The sequence below is a fragment of the Leptonychotes weddellii genome, chromosome 5, assembly GCF_054177405.1.
Source record: "Leptonychotes weddellii isolate Sample4059 chromosome 5, ASM5417740v2, whole genome shotgun sequence".
Lineage (NCBI taxonomy): Eukaryota > Metazoa > Chordata > Mammalia > Carnivora > Phocidae > Leptonychotes > Leptonychotes weddellii.
The window spans coordinates 45,464,756-45,483,643 of NC_138373.1; the positions used below are offsets into that span (position 1 = coordinate 45,464,756).

The following is an 18,888-nucleotide window of genomic DNA, read 5'->3' on the forward strand; positions in this document are numbered from 1 at the left end:
CAACTGAGCCACCCAGGCGCCCTCATTTCTTCTGGTTTCTGATCCTCCTCCTCATCATGTGTCATTGTGATTCGTTCATTCTCATGGCCACATCCCATAATTTTTTTTTTTTTTAAAGATTTTATTTATTTATTTGAGACAGAGAGAATGAGAGAGAGCACATGAGAGGGGGGAGGGTCAGAGGCAGAAGCAGGCTCCCCGCCGAGCAGGGAGCCCAATGCGGGACTCGATCCCAGGACTCCAGGATCATGACCTGAGCCGAAGGCAGTTGCCCAACCAACTGAGCCACCCAGGCGCCCCTACTTAATTATCTTAATGTTCCATATATAGCTTGCAGTAATTTAAAGAGGATGACACTGGGCAGGCTGCAGAACACAAAGCCCAGAAAGTAAATGTAGTAGTAGTAGAAATACAGATGAGAGACAGATTATTGTCCTAAAGTGCAGAGCTACCTCACCACTTTGCACCTTATCAGTACGATCAGGGCAAGCTTTAGCCAATGTGCCTGGTGTTATTTATCTTTCCCTCTCCCTTTATCCGCACTCCCCTCTCCATCCCCATTCTACCACCTCCTAGTAAAAAGATCTTATATACTACTAAGTTTATTCACATGTAAAAGGCAGGTGAGTACTTTTTCTGAGCTATTTTTAGGGATTAAATGGGATAATGCATGTAGCCTGTGGCCCATCCTAAGCATTCAAAAAGTAATAGCTCCTAGTTAGATGCTAAATCATCCTATTCTGCAATATTTTCTCTCTGTATGTCTTTTACTAAAACATGTCTTGACTTTTTTGAAAAAAAAAGGCACCATATTTTGAAATAAAAGTTAAAGTGGCAAGAATACTTAGTCACTGCTGTTCCACGGGCGCTCCCTGCTACGGTAAAGAATCAGTGGGGAACGGACATTAGTACACTGAACATGAGAGGGGTGTCCTCACTTAGCACGGGTGATGCTGCACAAGGCCTCTGACTACCATCAATCATTGCTGTGTAAGTTTGTTTTCTAGTGAATCTTGATGACCCAGAACGAACTCGGAGGAATACCAATTAGACCCCTCAAAATGAAGTAACTAAAAGCAGAACATCTTGGTTTTTACCAAAGGGAAAAAGATGTGCTTTCCATGAACGCATCTCTGCTTGTTTTTCTGTACAGACATCTTCAAGAAGACATCAAAATATGCGCCACACTGACCGGGAAATGCTACCTCCTACTCTACCTGAGGGCATCACAGCTGGATTGGCTTGGAACAAAGACAAGAAAGGAAATCGGCGAAAAATGACTTTTTCTCAGGAAACAATTTCTTGTCAAGCAATACCAGGTCAAAACTTTAAAAAAGTTATTCCTGCTGAGATATTTCCTCATTTTCTTTTTTCTTCCCTTTCATCCGACCCTTCCTTTGATCCTTCCCCCATTTATCCTATTTACTTACACTTCATTTGTTATCAGTTATATAAATTCTGTGTCTCCTGTGTGCACCTTGAGACAAGAAGCATGTCCTTCTCTTCAGTTGCTGAATCTCTTGCCCAGCACCTCACAGAAAATCTACTAGGAGGTGCTGGAAGAGCTTTTGAAATAAGCGAATAAAATCTATTATCTACACTGCGACATACTGCCAAGAGCCCTGGATCAGCAGTCAGAAAGCTCAGACTCCAGTGTCAATAACGCCATCTGCTGGTTCTGTAGCTTCAGACAGAAGCATTTCAGTATCTGGGTCCTCTTCTATAAAATAGATCTTTTATTTTCTCTGCTATTCCTTATGGTTTTACAAAATGAGATGCTGAAAGTAAAGGTTATTGTTTAGCTCATTTAAAGCACCATGATTACTTCTCTTGATCAGTATTTGCCATCCAAACATTCTAAATTTAAGCAGGGATAGTACAGTTATTCTATTAGGAGAGGCAGATTTCATTAATGCGTTTATTTGCTTTTTCTTAAAATAAGCACAAAGCCATAAACAGCTTGCCATCACAAGTACACATAATGCTTATGTTCTGAAACAGAAATGGCCCGTGTTCACTGCACCATTTCCCAACTTTAATTATGACTTATATAGAAAGTGTTTGAATATTTCTTACCAGGTTCTGGAAGGTCTAATTTTGCGCGCTTTAGTTCCACCATAGAAATCTGAAGTTGCTCTATTACAAAGTCATCTTCGAAGAAAAAATCCTTTGCCAGGGTCTCCTGAAGAAATTCTACAAGTTCTTCCATAGACAATTTCATTAGATGTTCTAAGAACAAATCAGAGAAATACAAATGCTGAGTCAACAGTTACTCAGGTTGAGACGGTAACGTATTCTATTCTGGTGCAGTATTTTTTAAAAAGGGCACAGCATACAACTTATACACAGCACTGTAAACATCACTGATACTCAATTAAGATAAAAGTATTTTCTGATACCCAAGCAGTCACATCTACTCTTTGGGGAGAAAGGGAGAGGTGATTACTGCTAAATACCTTTTCATGGGTTTATTTAAGAACATCACACCTTAGACATTAATATTGACCCAGAGCAAGCACTTCTTAGAGACACAGGCCACCCAAGATGACATGAGGGCTTTCTGTTTTACTGTTACAGAACTCCACCTCCCACAGGCAAACCTATTTCAAGTCTCTATATTTACGGTTTCAGAATTTCCAAAAAATCTGATTACTAACTTTATTTGTATTTCTACTTATGAAATTAGTTTTATTTAAAAAAATTCAGATTACAGGGGCACCTGGGTGGCTCAGTCGGTTAAGCATCTGCCTTCGGCTCAGGTCAAGATCCCGGGGTCCTAGATTCGAGCCCCACATCAGGCTCCCTGCTCAGGCGAGAGCCTGCTTCTCCCTCTCCCTTTGCCCGCCACTCTGCCTACTTGTGCTATCTGTCAAATAAATAAATTAAATCTTAAAAAATAAAAAAAGAAAATTAAAAAATTTCAGATTACAGATACAAAGTAGAAAGCAAAAATCAGCTACGATCCCACTAGCCACTGCCCTACAAGTAGATGTGTGTACACACGTATCAATTTAAAAAACTGATTATACTTTGAGTCCATCAGATATACTATAATGTACTATAACTCACTTATCAGTCTTCTAATACTGGACATTTAGGTTATTACTTTTTTTTTTTTTTTTTTTACTGTTTAAAACCAGTGTGTGATAAACCTCCCGTAACAATGTCTCTAAATATTGTTAAAACAATCAGGAAAAAAACAAGAACAAAATCTTAGGAGCTTTAGCTAAACTCTTGGTTAAGGTGCCCAGACAGAGTTTTCGAAGCTTCATATGGCGGTGAAGAAACTTCATATAAGTCCTTGAGCTCTTGTCTTCCTGAGAAAAAACTACATAGCAGTAGACACATTTTTTCCAACAGCTATTTAGTGTGATGATATGATAGGATATAAAGTAGGTATTGTGCTTTAAAGTTTATTTGCAAAGGGTGAAGAAACTTTTCACTTGCCAAAATTAATCAAGGCTCATATAAATAAAACATAATTTAAGATGGAGAACAGAGCTATGGAGAAATACAACATCATGTTTCCACTTTCTTGCTGTTTAGTGAACATTAAACTAATATGCACATATTTTAATAAAAAGTATACTTTTGTTCCACATCTTGGTCAGTTCATAATCCAGAAAGAAAGGAAAGGCGGGAAGAGGAGAAGAGGGGCAGGGGAGGGAAAGAGAAGAGGAGGAGGTGGGGGAGTCAGGTGGGGGAGAGACAGAGATAGATTTCCTGCAGTTTTCAGACAGATCGTGAGTCTTGGGAGACAGTTCTCTGGATGCTGTGGTTTGCATGCTGGAGGAGTGAGGATTGGGTGTAAGGGAAATGAACCACAGCACTTCTGAATCCTTATCTTTAATACAGACTTGATTTTACAGGGAGTTTTCATTTCTCTCTAAAGTTTGGACAGTCCAAAGGCCTGCCTTTCAAGTAAGCAATCAAACAATTTTATATTAAAATACCTAACATGTACTTAGAGCAACGTCAAGCACAGCAGGAAAAAAAACCTCACAAAACGTGACCCCCAAGTACTCAATCAGCTTATAGTTTAGTTGGGAAGCTGAACAGAAGAATCATTCAAGAATAACCTAAGGGAGGAGAATGATCAGTGAATGTGGAACTACGTTGTAAGAGCTAGACTCCAAGTGCTCCGTGAAGTTCTAAAGCTTTCAACGATTCTCCTCTCTGCAGAGTTACAAGACGATGGACTAGGAGGAGTTTTAATTTTAAAGACTGAACTGAGACTTTAAGATGAATAAGGTTCTTCACATTCAAGAAGAAAACTCTCATTTCTTGATTTTTAAAGTAAGGCACCACGTGCCAAATGTATAGAGCCCTTGAAGTACTGCAGCCGAATATTGCATTTACCCAACAAGTGACTGTACTTGCCCCAGAGGCCACAATGCAGTCAAGCAGAGAGATGAGCAGGAGGAGGTGCCCCATCTCTGGTCTACAGCTTGGATATGGGTGCTTTTGCCTGGATGGAGGAAACAGTGATGGAAAATATCTTCACCAGACTTCTGAACTAAGGGCCTGGTTTCTTTGGTCTCTCTCTTCTCTGATTACAAACCAGAAGTTCAGACTGATGAAAAGCAGTATTAGGAATAAGGAAACAAATACTTAGTAAGAATAATATTATTAGTGAAACCAACACATTGCTTTCTACTGCTTAAATGGGAAAATTAAACTGAAATAGAGAAAAAAAAAAAATCAAAGACCTCTGCAATGTAATCAGCTTCTAGCCATGAGAAAGAACTGATGGAAGCCGATTACCACCTGAACATGATTTCTTCACTGACTTTCAAGAATTTTTTAAATCCACCACTAAAAGAAAATGAATCTGAAGTTGGGTGAGAAATGAGAAATCAGAGTTAAATCAAGCCTTGATCTTTGTGAAATCTTTATACTTAAACATTTTCTTACTTTTGTGTAATTTTAAGATTGTGTAAGACATAGCGGTAAGAACTCGTTCTCCTTCAAAGATGTAGATATCCCATATTCTGAGGTTTAGTGTAAAAGGAGTCTATAATTAAAAACAAAACAAGATAAGATTAACAGCTCACTCTTGTCTGGTACTTATAATTTTATGATTGGGTTTTGTAAAGAAATACTCACACGATCAAGGAAACATTGAAAAAACCATTTCATTGTGTAAAAACTTGTGTAGATTTCTTGAGAATCCTGAAAAAAACAAAGACTTCAAATTTCTGGATTGCAGCAAATAAAATATGACAACCTAATACTAAAAGTTACGAAAGCTGTTGGAGGTAGCTGTCAAAGCTAAACATAAAACCGTTTCATTCCAAATCTTTTGCATGCTGCAGTATTTCTAGTTTTTTCTCCTTACTTTCTTTCTCCCTCAATCTCACTTTTGGAAATCACCTTAAGAATAAATCCTTCTTCTATAGGATTGTAATATAACATTTTGATTCTCTATAATACATTTTACAGTGAAGTATCTCTGCTTCACTAAATTATCATGTTTCATAGTACAGCATGTCTATGGTTCACTAAGGACAGAGTTTGTATGACCCTTAAAGTATTTTTGGTGCAATAAAAAGGCCTCCAAAATTACCAAGAAATCACATATCGTTAAAAACTGCACCATTTGTATATCTCATCTGCAAAGAAGTGGTGTGATTTTATGAGTTAGGGCTGTGATGATTCATCAATACTAAATTCCACAAATCTCATGCTCTTCAAACACCTGGGAATTACAAATGCATAGTAAATGAAATGGACAACACCGCAAATCAATAAAGCAATTGGGACCAAAGGCTGCACTCAATTCTTCTAGGTTTATTCTTGGTGTAAGTGGGTGTTAAGTCAATGTCACATCTACCTACCAAGTGTTGCTTAAGCTTGGATAGAAATTTATTCAGTATTTTTTCATGATGTTCTTGAAACCTCAAGAGTTTAGGAAAACCTTGAACAAAAAAGCCTAGAATACAAACATAAAAACAGTATTTCATAAACAATAGCAACAAAAACCCCTTTCAAAATGCAACACATTTCTTTCATTTTTAACTGTCAGCAACAACAAAAATCCAGTAGTTACTAAGATACTTATCCTCCTCACCAAGGAAATAATTGTGTGTAAGCTCTGGGCAATGAAATTTGCAATCTAGTACCTGTTTGGTAAAGATCTCCTATAACCTTGTAAAAATATAAAAGAGGACAGAATATTTCTGAATTAAAAGGGAAATTTAGAAACCAAGAAAAAAATGAAAACTGAAGCCATTTATCAGGATTGTCTGTTCTCTTCAAGTATCTTAAAGCATATCTTAAATGCACAAATTTCTTATAAGTTATTCTAATCTTGAGGAATTATTTTGTTTTATTGTCAATATGCTACATAACAAACATTTTATTCCTTTTTTCAGGTTTACTCTAAAAACTTCATTAGTATCATGCTTCCAAGGTTTTTATCACTTTTTAATCCCTTCTGTGATATCTGACATCAGCTAAGACATAATGACACTAATGATCAATGTTGTATCAGAAACTAGAGTTTATTCCATCTCATTATACAACAGAATCTCTAAGATTTCTAGGAAGAAACTAATTGTAAATGGTAAGTTAGTACTGATTTTGTGTATCTAACTCATGGAACTTTACATCTATTTTTATTTACAAGTTTCCTTTCAGATATTCTACACGATCCATTAAAAAGGTTATACACTCAACATATTTATCATTTCTCCACATTAGTTATTTCCAACCTGGGTTTTATGTAATTTTGAAAGATGTTAATAGATGTCCTATGTTTTTTAAAAAGAATCCAGGGGAAGTACTATGTGCTCCACAAAACTTTCTGGCATATTCATGATGCATAAGGGCTTCTCAATCTTTCTAACATGCTTTATAAACTAAAGAAACTTTGTTTGCTTGATTAACTCACTCTGCCAGACTTATTTGATCTTGGAGTCCCATTTTTTCTCCCCACAAAAACACCTGCTTTCAAAAAGTGAAACTGCATTCCTCCAAGAACTCAAGGAACATACTTATGTGTAAAAATTTCCAGAGATAGAGATTCTATTCCTCCCATAGTAATATTTTCTGATGCCATAAAAAAATATGTATTGTCTATCTGTGCCACTTTGATGGTCAATTTGATAGGAATGGGAATTAGAAGAATTTCAAGAAAAAGTCTCATTTTGAAAAAGGCAATGCCCCTCAGTAATAAATACTAGCTCAAGGATGCTAAGATAACTAACATTACTTCACTTGTAGTGATATCCCAGACTTGGTATTTTAAAATCTCATTTTCTTCAGCCCTCACTTTATTCTGGACATTTATAAGTGACATCACTATCATGTAAAAGATGCAAAGAACTGAGGCAACCCTCAGTGATAAAATTCCATAGGCAGACTTACAAACAAGTATCTCTAAATACTAACTTAACCAAAATAATGACCTAACCTGCACAGTAAATGCAAATATTAGGATAGTAAAATTAATATTACTTTATAGATTAGACTGGTGACAACTGCTGAATGTAAGCTTATCAGGTGTGTTCAAAAGAAATGACTTTCCTAGACTTGGGCAGTTTTCCACGTAATTAACGTACTACTGAAACTGTAACATCCCTTTGTACTTCAACACAGATCAGCAACACCATTTATTTCATGGTAAATCAAAATAAAGGTGGATGAGGGAGAGTTATTTTTCTTCAAGATGGCTTTTCAAAAGATACTGTTGGATGGCAGTTCGATATACTGCGTCTTACTTTTGGAGTCTATTGATGGGATGCAAAGTGTCCAGAAACAGTTATCATTAGTAGTAGTATTCATTTAAAAAATATTCACAAGGAAAAGTGAGGGAGATGGCCAAATGTGCAACCACGGACACACACACCCCCCCCCCCCACAAAATACCACCACAAAAACCACATGGTAAGAATGTGAGAATTAATAAACTATAGTCATAATTTTGAAAATGTTAAAATATCACTTTAAACATGTTGCAGGTTCCTCACCACATAAAGCTTACTCACAAAAGGAACTTAGATGATCTATTCTTCAAGTGATTCATGTTAAAAATTTGTTTTTATTTTGGTATTATCACGTGGATGGCACTGGGAAAATCATTTTGCATTAAATGGGCAAATGCCACTTTTATTTCCAAAAGAAGATGCAATCCAAACTCTAAAGTTTCTTGTATATGCTTGGCAGATATAAGGGAAAGGTTATTAAAAACAATCTCCTAACTTGTAAACCAAACGTTCATGCAAGTTTTGAGATATTAAATAATGAAATACCCACAACATGTTATCAGCAGCCTTTTATTGTAAAATGGAATCAATTTTACGGCTAAGAGAACCAAAACACACATTTCACTGAAATGAAAACTGCATGACAGTCTAAAAGTTTTAGTCAAAGGCATCTTTTATTTCTACCATTAATATAGCTTTCCTAAATTCCTCCAAACCTAAATTAGTTTCTTCTGACTGGGGGCAAGTAAGGAAGGAATCTCAAAATGCCAACAGTGTACCTTGAGGTAAACATAAAGGAATATAAGTGTGAACAGAAAAGTTTAGCAAAGTTCAATAAAGGAGGAGATAAGAAATGACTCACAAACACTAATTGACTGAACAGCCCCAGATATTAAGTTTTTGTACTTAACCCTACCAAGCATCTTTCAAACTTTGAATTTAATTTACCTTTTTCTCCCTTCCTTGTTTATTGTTTTTGGTGAACTATATGGGTTTTCTTACCATGCATGGCATGTTTGGGGCCTGAGAATAGTTTGACCAGGGCCCAGAAGGCATCTTCTTCATTCATATACATAAGGAGCAAAGCTGTGATCTGGCTCATCCCCTGACAGTATCCAACTTCCTGAAGATAAATGAGAACAAAGAAACTGGGGATTTTAAGATCCAATTACATGCATACGCACATATAAAAACCTGCCCAACAAAATAATCAGAAAATGCTTAGTTAGACACATGAAATAATGGACAATTCTACAGATAAAGACTACAGTTTTACAACACTGAGCTATATACTATAAAAGAATAAATCTGTATTCAAAAATAAATGTAGAAGCATGGGCAAAGTGTCAAGCTACATGTATTTTTATTGTGCCCTATTCAATACCATTATACCTTCTGTAAAGAAAACTAAAAGTTTCTTTTTCCTTTGTATATATTATTCTCAGTTCAATATTCCTCCTCTTTGTTCAAATGCTGGCAAGTTTCTCTCCTTGTAACAGTTCCCAAGTTGCTGTCTTGTCTCCTTCTACAGTTCCCAAGTTGCTGTCTTGTCTCCTCTAGATTTCCTGGCCCTTACAGAGACACATTTTGGGATACCGAGCCAGTCTATGTCCCTTCTCTGAGAACTGCCTACTCTCCCTGTATTCCCTGCTAGTAATGTGGCCTTAGAGGTTCATGTTTGTGCCATATGAACCAAAGCTGATGGAGCAGAAGAGGTCACTTGACCCCAGGGGAAGAGTTAATTGGCTGCACTGACTAATCACATACTCTCTCCAGGATATCTGTAATCAGATGGTGAGATGCATTTAAACAGAATGGTCATGTTGAGTCTGTGGGTGCAATTTTAGCCATGGGAAAACTGAAAAGTAGGCAAAGAAAGCAATTTGGAGAAACAGCAGAACAAGCAGTTTACAGAGATAATCAGTTACTGTGTGGCCCCAGAGTAGGAGACAGAAAGTGTAGTAGCTCTTTCTCAGTGAAGGCTTCTCACTTTCCAGCTCCAATTTCCAAGAGGCCCAACTTTTACTTCCTTTCTACAAAAAAGGCCTTTAATAAACTCTTTTTTTACCTTGCCCTAGTTTGAAATTTCTTGTAACTTAAAGGTTTTAAGAGAAATTACACACCCAAGGTCCAAGGTTGTCCTCTCTAGAACCTAATCAATAAGCATTTAACATCCACATTAGGTTCAACACTAATTATCTTTCCCCAAATTATCATCTCCCCCGAGTGATAGATATGTTAAGAACAACATGTTCTATTACCAAAAAGTTTACTTGTAGCCTACTCCTAGGGTTAGCAAGTAGGTACACATGGTCTCCTGTTTGGCCCTCAATGAGTAAACAAAATGTGACCTTGAAACGCAAACTCCCAGGGGTGATGAAGGGTGAGCAAGGTTGAGCAAAAATTCATCTGCCCACCAAATTCCTAAACTTCTATCCCTGCTCATTCTCAGCACGACTGTGTAAAATAAAAATAAGACAAACAACACCACAACAGAACAATCCCAGAGAAAGAGGGAAAAATGAGAGATTCACTGGCATAAAGTGGTTTTTCCCACTTCTGAATCAGCTCTGTTCTAAGATCCCAAGGTCACCAGAGAAGCCTTGAAAAGATCCACAGAGGCAGGGGGTGCCCAAAGAGTTCCTCCTGTTCCTCAGAATACAACTCAAAGAGCCCTGAGTGGGTATGCTCCAACTTACCGTGTTATAAATAGAATATGCAGCAAGAACATGGAATAGGGACTGTTGCCTAGAGAAAAGAAAGTTTATATTGAATATATTTTGGTTATTTCACATATTTTTAAAATTATAAACAAAAAAAGAAAGTTTGCCTGAAAATAGATAATCTAGACAAAAGTACTACTGTAATAAATGATCCCAAGCTCAAATGTAAACAAATACTCTGTACAGTCTAAATTTAAGACTAGATGACATTCGTTCTTTTTTTTTTCTTAAAGGGGGTGGAGGAGCAGAGGGAGAGAGAGAATCTCAAGCAAGCTCCACACCCAGCAACAGAGCCCTATGAGAGGCTCGATCTCATGACCCCGATATCATGCCCTGAGCCAAAATCAAAGAGTCGGACGCTTGACCAACAGAGCCACACAGGTGCCCCTGACATTCATTCTGATAGAATGTATACCAAAAAACAAAAATGGCTTCACAAAGGAGGGCAACTATTCTCACTATAAAATCATCCCCATAGGAGCAGCCAGCCTGATAGAACTATGGAGGCCCGGTGAAGCCTCAGTTACAGTGCAGGCTAGGTACAATACCTTGCAGGGCTGGCGCATCCTCTGGGAGGCCATATATGTTCTCAATCAGCCACCAATATCTAGCGCTCTCTCTCCCACAGCCACGATGCTGGGGTCCAAGATTCAAGGGGCAGAAACGGGGATGACTCTACCCACTATTATCCCTAGTAGCCCACTAGCAAACGGTTTGCTTCCCATCCCATCAGCCTTAAGCTCTGCTGGTCTAGGAGTCCTAGTTCCAAAGGGAGAAATGTTTCCACCAGGAGACACGATGATTCCACTGAACTAGAAGTTGAGATTGCCACCCAATCACTTTGGGCTCCACGTCTCTCTGAATCAACAAGCAAAGAAGGTAACTGTACTGGTTGGAGCAACTGAGTTGCTACTACACAACAGATGTAAGGAAGAGTAGGACTAGAACGCAGGAGAATACTTAGGGTGTCTCTTAGTACAGCCAAGCCTTGTGATTAAAGTCAATGGAAAACTACAGCAATCTAATTCAGGCAGGACTGCTGAAGGTCCACAATTAAAATTTAGGTCACCCCACCAGGTTGAGAACCATGACCAGCTGAGGTCCTGCGGAGAGCAAAGGGAATATGAAATGGGTAGCGGAAACCAGCCATAACTATGTGCCTAGCCACAGAAATGATGACTATAGGGGTGCCTGGGTAGCTCAGTCGGTTAAGCGTCTGCCTTCAGCTCAGGTCATGATCCCAGGGTCTTGGAATCGAGCCCCACATCGGGCTCACTGCTCAGCATGGAGCCTGCTTCTCCTTCTCCCTTTACTCCCCCCCCCCCACTTGCTCTCTCTCCTGCCCTCTCTCAAATAAATAAATAAAATCTTGAAAGAAAGAAAGAAAGAAAGAAAGAAAGAAAGAAAGAAAGAAAGAAAAAGAAAGATAGATTATAATTGTTCTGAGCATTTTTTCCTTATTTTGGTATATGTGTTTATATATATGTATTTAAAAATATTTTTGTTTTCCTCCTTCCTTTTCCCTTTTCATCTAACATATTAGCTATATTAGACAGATATATTATTAACAGTTTATTTTATATTGTGGTATTTAGGTTATAGAATGTCAAAGCAAAAGAGTAAACATCACCAAGGACTTCGCATCCTCTTGTGGGGAAAGGGTTAGACTAGTTTCAGTCCTAGGCAAAAGAGTTCTATCATGTTAGGTGAAGTATGACCTTGTATTACCTGTATTTGGAAACTGAGTTGACAAGGATGTACTCTAAGGGTCAGTACACCACTGATGTCACCTTGGCTAGGCTACAACCCCCAATTATTCAAAAGCTAATCTACATGTTGCTGTAAAAAAGGCATTTTTTAGATGTGATTAAAATCCATAAGCAGTTGACTTTAAGTAGGGGAGATGATCCTAGATAATCTTGGTGGGCCTGATTCAATCGAGTGAAAGGTTGTAAGAGCAGATGTGAGGCCTCCCTGAAGAAGCTCTTCCTGTGGACAGCAGCTCCCCTTGTGCTCAGGAGTTCTGGGCTATCTCTGCTGGTGGCCTGCCCTCCAGATACGGGACCTGCCTAGTCAGCCCCCACTACAAGCCAGTTCCTCTCAACAAATCTCTGAATACACATCTCTTACTGGTTTCCGTTTCTCCTGTTGAACTCAGCCGATACAGAGTTCAGCAAAACTCTCATTCATAAACTGTAATACTCATTTCAGTCATTCATTCCTCATTTGTTTTAGTTTCAGCTATGCACTGGGGTCAAGTTTATAGGGATCTATTTGTCGCTGACATAGTTTTCAAAAAGTAACACAATCTCCCATTTCTTTACTAAGATTTTAATAAAAGTAGCTACTACATTTTTAAGAATTCCCAGATCATAAAATGACTCTTTACCAACCGAATAGCATCTACTACGTCAAAGGTTAAAAAATTTAAGGGAGCCTAGATCCTAGGTTTCACACAACACAGACCAAACGATCTGCAAAAGCTTAAACCTTTAGGACCTGCATCAAAATTATGGTTCGTACAAGACATTCTACTCACTCATGTTTTAAGTTAACAAAGACTTTAATAAACACTCTTTATAAATGCTATTTACATTTCATAACATTAATGTTTACTTACTTAACACCGTATCTGTCTCTAAACATAATATGGTCCCTAAATGTGCGGTTGACATCAAGGTCTATTTGTCTGATATCTGGTGAACAACCCCGTGCTCTGTGTTTTAATTTCTGAAGAGAAAAAAAGGGGGGAAGAAAGCACATTTTTATGGAAATCAGTTGTTGAAGACAATTCTCATTAAAATAATAAATCACAAAGTAATTATCATTAAAAAACTGTTTTGGTTTAGGAAAAGCACACCTGTGGTTCACCAACGAATGTGAAAAGGCACACAATGAAGAGCTTCCCTCCCACCGATGCCCCATCTCTCCCACACCCATCCTTTCCCTCCTCCCGCCACCTTTCCCCCCCCATCTTAACAATACAGTTAGATTCTAATTTGGAATGAAGCACTTTTCGGAGTCCGCCTTGCTAATAAGACTACGTAAAAGCTCTTCACAGTTGAGCCACACAGTCCGCTAGGATTTTTTTTCTTTCCAACACAATATTTTTGTTTTCCTTCGAGCTAATCATTGCCTTGTTTCTTGATTTGCTTCATTTTCTACATGCTTGTTGCTAATCCAATCCCAAACTCACTGTAAACTGCATCCATCTCCTCTGGTGCTGTCGCAATGGAAAAGGTAATCTCCGATTTCAACTTCGTGTAGATGTCTCTCCAGAGCCTTCAACCCTGCTCCAGCCTTGGGCTCCTGGACCTCTTAGCCTGCTGCACAGCTAGGGTCTTGGGGTCCCCCTTCACCCGCTGCTAGGCCTTCCTTCGCTTGGGTCCCCTGTTCCCTGGGTCTCACGTCTTCTTTCTTGGTTTATTCCCTTGTTCTGGAGGAGCACATCCTCCAGTAGCTCCTGTGGAAGGGTGTATGGAAGATAAATTGTTTTGAAAACTTCAGAAGTCTGATAATATTACCTCCTTCTTATTTAACTGTTGGGCTGTTTTAGAATTCTAAATTGGAAAGTATTTTTGCTCACAAGGCATTGCCTTTACTGTCTTCTAGTTTCCAGTGTTGCCGCTCTAATTCTGGTTTCTTTGTATGAAATCTGCTTTTTCTCTAGAAGCTCGTAGGCATTTTTCTCTCCACGTCCTGAAACTTTACATTTCTGTGCTTGATTTGCATCTATTTTTATCCACAGGGTTGGGCACTTGATGGATCTTTTCAATCTTATAAACTCGGACTCACGTCTCTCAGTTCTGAGTGATTTCTTCAGTAATTCCTTTGTCGATTTCCTCATCCCTCCCACCTGCATTCCCATTTTCTCTTCCTGGAACTCTTACTATTAGAGTGTGGAATCTCCGGCTGTCATTTAACTTTCTTATATTTTCTGTATTATTTCCCATTTCTTTGAATTTATCATCTACTTTCTGGGAAATTCCTTCAATTGTTACTCTCAAACCTTCTCTCAAATCTTTCAGTTCTATTATAATTTTTTATGATTAATAAGCTCTTTGTTGTTCTCAAAGGTTCCTTTTTATAGGCTTCTATACTTGCTTTATGGATGTAATATCTATTTTGATCCCTCTGAAGATACTTGTGATCGTTTTTTTAAGTTTTCTTCTTGCTGCTCTATAGTCTGTTTCTTACACGTTTCTTTTTTCCATTTGTTCTCGTGTATCTTTAATGTTAGCTCCTTTCCTCAAGGAAACAGTGGTATTTCGTTGTCTGCTTATATTTAAAAGTAGAACACTAAAAAGCTGATGGCAAGCTCTGTGTGCAGAGGTGGGGCTTCACGACTGTCTCTCCACTGCAGAATGATCTGGCTGGGCAGTTTCCCTGAAGTCAGTATCTCTGGGTTTATGTCCTTAGGCTGGGCAGATTCCTCAGAGAAGTCTCTTCTGGTCTCTGGTCAGGAAGATAAGCACCTGGCCGCCAATGTGCTGGGAGCAGCATGGTAAGGAGGCCAGGATGCCCCCAGCTCAGGACATGCAGTTCCTCTGTGCCATCTCTTCGCCCCCCCTGCCCCACCCCTCAGGACCATGGGTCCTCTCCGGTCCAGAGGCCCTCTGGTTCATTCTCTCCAAATGGTAAACCTTGGACCCGTGGCCAGGGTGGGAGGGGGACGTCGAGGATCTAACTGCTTCTGTGACGGACTCTGGACAACTTCCACAGTTCTGAGCTTCACCGCCACTCCCAGAGGCACCTGCAGCTGACAATTAGCAAGCCTTCTGGAGATTCTGAGATCGAAAAAAGCCAGCCCGGGCTTCCATTTTCTTGGGTTTGCTGAGTTTAGTAAATGTCTGTCTGGTTTCCAGACACTGGCAGCCACTCTCTCTCTTATTTCTTACTCCTTGTGGGCTTTTGCCTTTACAAAAACTCCCTGCTGTCAGTTTCATGGCATTTCGGGGTAAGGGAGCTGAGTGAGGATATTTAATCTCCCAAGTTGAACTAGATAAGAGATTAAAATTTATATTAATCTACACTTAACCACACTAATGTATAATTATGCATTTATATACATATATTATACTGACTCGTTTACCATGTACTGGTGATACAGATCTCTGCCTGAATCAACTCCAATAAATACATATGAAAATATAACTGCTAATTCCTGACTTCAGCTAAAAGTAGAAAGAAGTAGGCTATCTGGAATATGTGTGTATGTGTCAAGTGTTTTGTGACTACATGTACTCTCTATGTTTTGAGGCAGGAGCTCAGACAAGGGCAGCTTCTGTAGCTTCTAAAATCATGAAGAGTAACAAGAGTATACTTCAGAGTCCTAAATACACAGGGAGATACTTATAGTATTGTATTAAAATCACACGACCACTAAAATATTACTGTACACTATCCCTGATAAAAGTTGATCCAGAAGATATTACCAAAATTTAGTTTAAAAATGGTAATCTGTTCATATTTGTTCTTTCTTTTTTTTTAAAAGGTAATGGGCAAGTAAAGAGGTTTCAATGATTGTTCTACAAGTCTCCTGGTAAAAAAATGAGATGTCAAAACACAGAAAGAAAATGTTTTGACAGGACATGATAAAATGTGCTTTACAATAAAATTTAGTTCAAAGGCAGAAAATCACCCAAATACATCTATAGTATCAGTTTCTCTAGAGGAAAAGAAAATCCAACACAAAAAGGCCTCAAGACAGAAACAAATTTCAGTTAGTAGGTAAAAAATAGTAGGTCAGAAAGATTAGGTCCTAGAATATTTACAAACAAATGTACAGAATACAGGAAATCAAGCATATTTCTTATCTTAGTGCAAGGAGGTAAAGCAGCTTCTACAGTTATCTCTGAGATTGGGTGGGCTGAGACCCATGAGTGTCACAATAATACAAGAATATATATTTTATTTAAAAGAAACAGGATCTAATGAACCTATAAACCTGAAGTGGAGGTACAGTGGAAAGCATTTGTATGAAAGATCCACAATATCGCGGTGTGTTTGGCTAACAAGATTATGAAGCCCCAGGAAGGCTGTAGGTGAGGCTGTTAACCATGATGGACTGAACTTCTGCCATGTGTGAGATCTAGCACGACACACAAGAGAGATAAATGACACTGAGGTACACCTAAAAGAACAGGAGGAAGAGGTAGATGAGGGCGCCAGCTCAGGCACCAGCAAGTCTCACCCACCAGAGAAAAATCTTAATAGTTCTATTCCTCCTGAAGTTCCAACCTGAACAGAGCAACTCATACCATCTTTGGAGAGAGAGAGTAAGAAAGAGTGGGAAAGAAGGACCATCAAATAATGGTGCCGGGAAAACTCAAAGAATAAAAAAATAAAAAAAAAATTTTTTTCCATCATAGTGTTAGAAAAAATAACCTTGAAAGTACTGGAAGGCAAGTCATTTCTTTTGTTTTTGTTATTTGTATGCCTGGCATTTACTAAATAGATCTCTCATGTTAATCAGTGCCTGGATCATTTTATTCTATGTAGAAAAGGTCTAAAAGATCGTTGAAAGCACAGTTCTGCTATTAGAATGTGTGCTGGATTGAATAGTGCCCCTTCTCCAAACTCACGTCTACCCAGAACCTGTGAATGGACCTGATTTGGAAATAGGGTCTTTGCAGATGTAACTGACTGAAGACGAGATCATGCTGGATTAGGGTGGACCCCAAGTCCAGTAACCTGCGTCCTTATCAGGTCAGACACACAGACACACAGACACACACAGGGAGAAGGTCGAGTGAAGAGGGAGGCAGAAAGCTGACTGAGGCAGCCGCAAGCCCTGGAATGGCGTTGGCAATGCCCGAAGCCAGGAAGGGGCGAGGAAGGACTCTCCCCCAAGCCTTGAGACGAACCAGGGTCCTGCAGACACCCTGGCATCAGGCCACTAGCTTCCAGAGATATGAGAGAAGACACCCTGCTGTCTGCAGCCACTCCGTTTGTGGCACTTCATGGCAGCCCGAGGAAACAAAGACAGCATGCTAAAGAAAAATAACTGTCTCCTCTCATTAATTAAACAAGAATTTAATGGGCACCTACCATATACCGGCACGCTGTACTAGGTGCTGGGGCTAGATTTTATATGTTTTCTCAGACACCATTTTCAATACTGGCTCTAAAACCATGATACTAAAAGCAAATATCTAATCAACAGACTAAAATAATTTGAAACTCTAAAACCCTAAGACATAAACTCATAGTCTGTGTAGGGCCCAAACAGCTAATTTAAAAAATCTTTTAGACACACAAAAAGTAACTCTTTAAATTAACCAGTATTTATTATCTTTCATCTTGATACAACATTATATACACACACAAACACATTATTTGAAAAAGAAAAGAAAATATCAAGAGTATTCCAAGGCTCCTTTTATAATTGGTATTGGGTTTAAATTATAAATAATTGTTCTTTTATCCATTTTATTCTATTTATATACATTTTCTGAGGAACATATTTCAAAAAGATTTTTAGATAATCATTCCTTTCAAAGGTTAATATAAACTTTAGATTTAGAAAGGGTATAGCTGAGATGACAAGGAGGTAAATGTAATGTATTAACTAATTTAAGGAAAGCACTATGGATCACGGAGTCAAAAGTTTGACTTTTGATTAACAAATAACAAAACCTAGAGATCCCTACTAGTCTTGGAGAAAAATTCTTTTCTCACACCCAGAAGAAAATAGTCAAGCACACACAGGCAGCTGTTGGATAAACTGAATCCCACTGTTGTTTTCCTACAAAGTCTAGAAAGGACACTGTAGATCTCTTTATTAACACTACACTGCATATGAGCAGTTACAATCAGGTGTTAGTCAATTTTCCTCATGAATACGCCCCAACACTGTTCTTTTCAAATATGTGAAAAGCACTGGATACTTACTGACTGATACAGAAAATAACATTTTCCCTGAAGTATTTGTTCGCAAGTTAGGAAGTAGATTGCACTAAACCAAACAATCAAGAAAATCGGCTTATACGACTCAATGTAGTATCATGTTAATATAACTTCAAATGATACGAATATCTTACATCACCTTGAAAGTGAAAAGAAATAGGTTTTACTTTTCAATTTCAAAATAACAAGTTAGCTTTAAATACTCACACTATAGAGGTCTCTTGTTTCTTCTTTCATTTTAGGGATCTCCAGAAGCAGAGCCCAGACTTCACCTCTGAGCTGGAGTGGGATTCCTTTGTAAATTCTCCTATGAAACTTATTGAAAGAAACAAATTGAAGGTTATAAATGACAAAAATCTTAGACTGACCCCTCAAATCAAACTAATTAATATTTGTTGGTCCTTTATTTTCAAAGTATCCATGACAACTGATACATTTTGACATGGCACACTTGGACCCCATCATCTCTACTTTTCAAATCCTAGCAGGGAGGCCTATACACAGGAAGGCAGAATACACAAAGATGAAAATGTTAAGTACACCTAGTACAT

At 38.4% G+C, this 18,888-nt stretch overlaps 1 protein-coding gene across 3 annotated transcripts in view; it reads right to left on the minus strand.

Moving 5' to 3' along the window:
• The window catches only part of USP6NL (USP6 N-terminal like), a 160,045-nt gene that overhangs the window by 17,326 nt on the left and 123,831 nt on the right, over window positions 1-18,888 (minus strand). For all 3 annotated transcript variants that reach the window (XM_081820558.1, XM_081820560.1, XM_081820559.1), the window contains 8 exons: window positions 18,545-18,652; window positions 13,050-13,159; window positions 10,406-10,454; window positions 8,709-8,829; window positions 5,838-5,932; window positions 5,107-5,172; window positions 4,915-5,014; window positions 2,077-2,229 (listed from right to left, as the gene is read on the minus strand). In XM_081820558.1, the coding sequence (XP_081676684.1) occupies window positions 2,077-2,229; window positions 4,915-5,014; window positions 5,107-5,172; window positions 5,838-5,932; window positions 8,709-8,829; window positions 10,406-10,454; window positions 13,050-13,159; window positions 18,545-18,652 (802 nt within the window). The remainder of the gene's footprint in view (window positions 1-2,076; window positions 2,230-4,914; window positions 5,015-5,106; window positions 5,173-5,837; window positions 5,933-8,708; window positions 8,830-10,405; window positions 10,455-13,049; window positions 13,160-18,544; window positions 18,653-18,888) is intronic.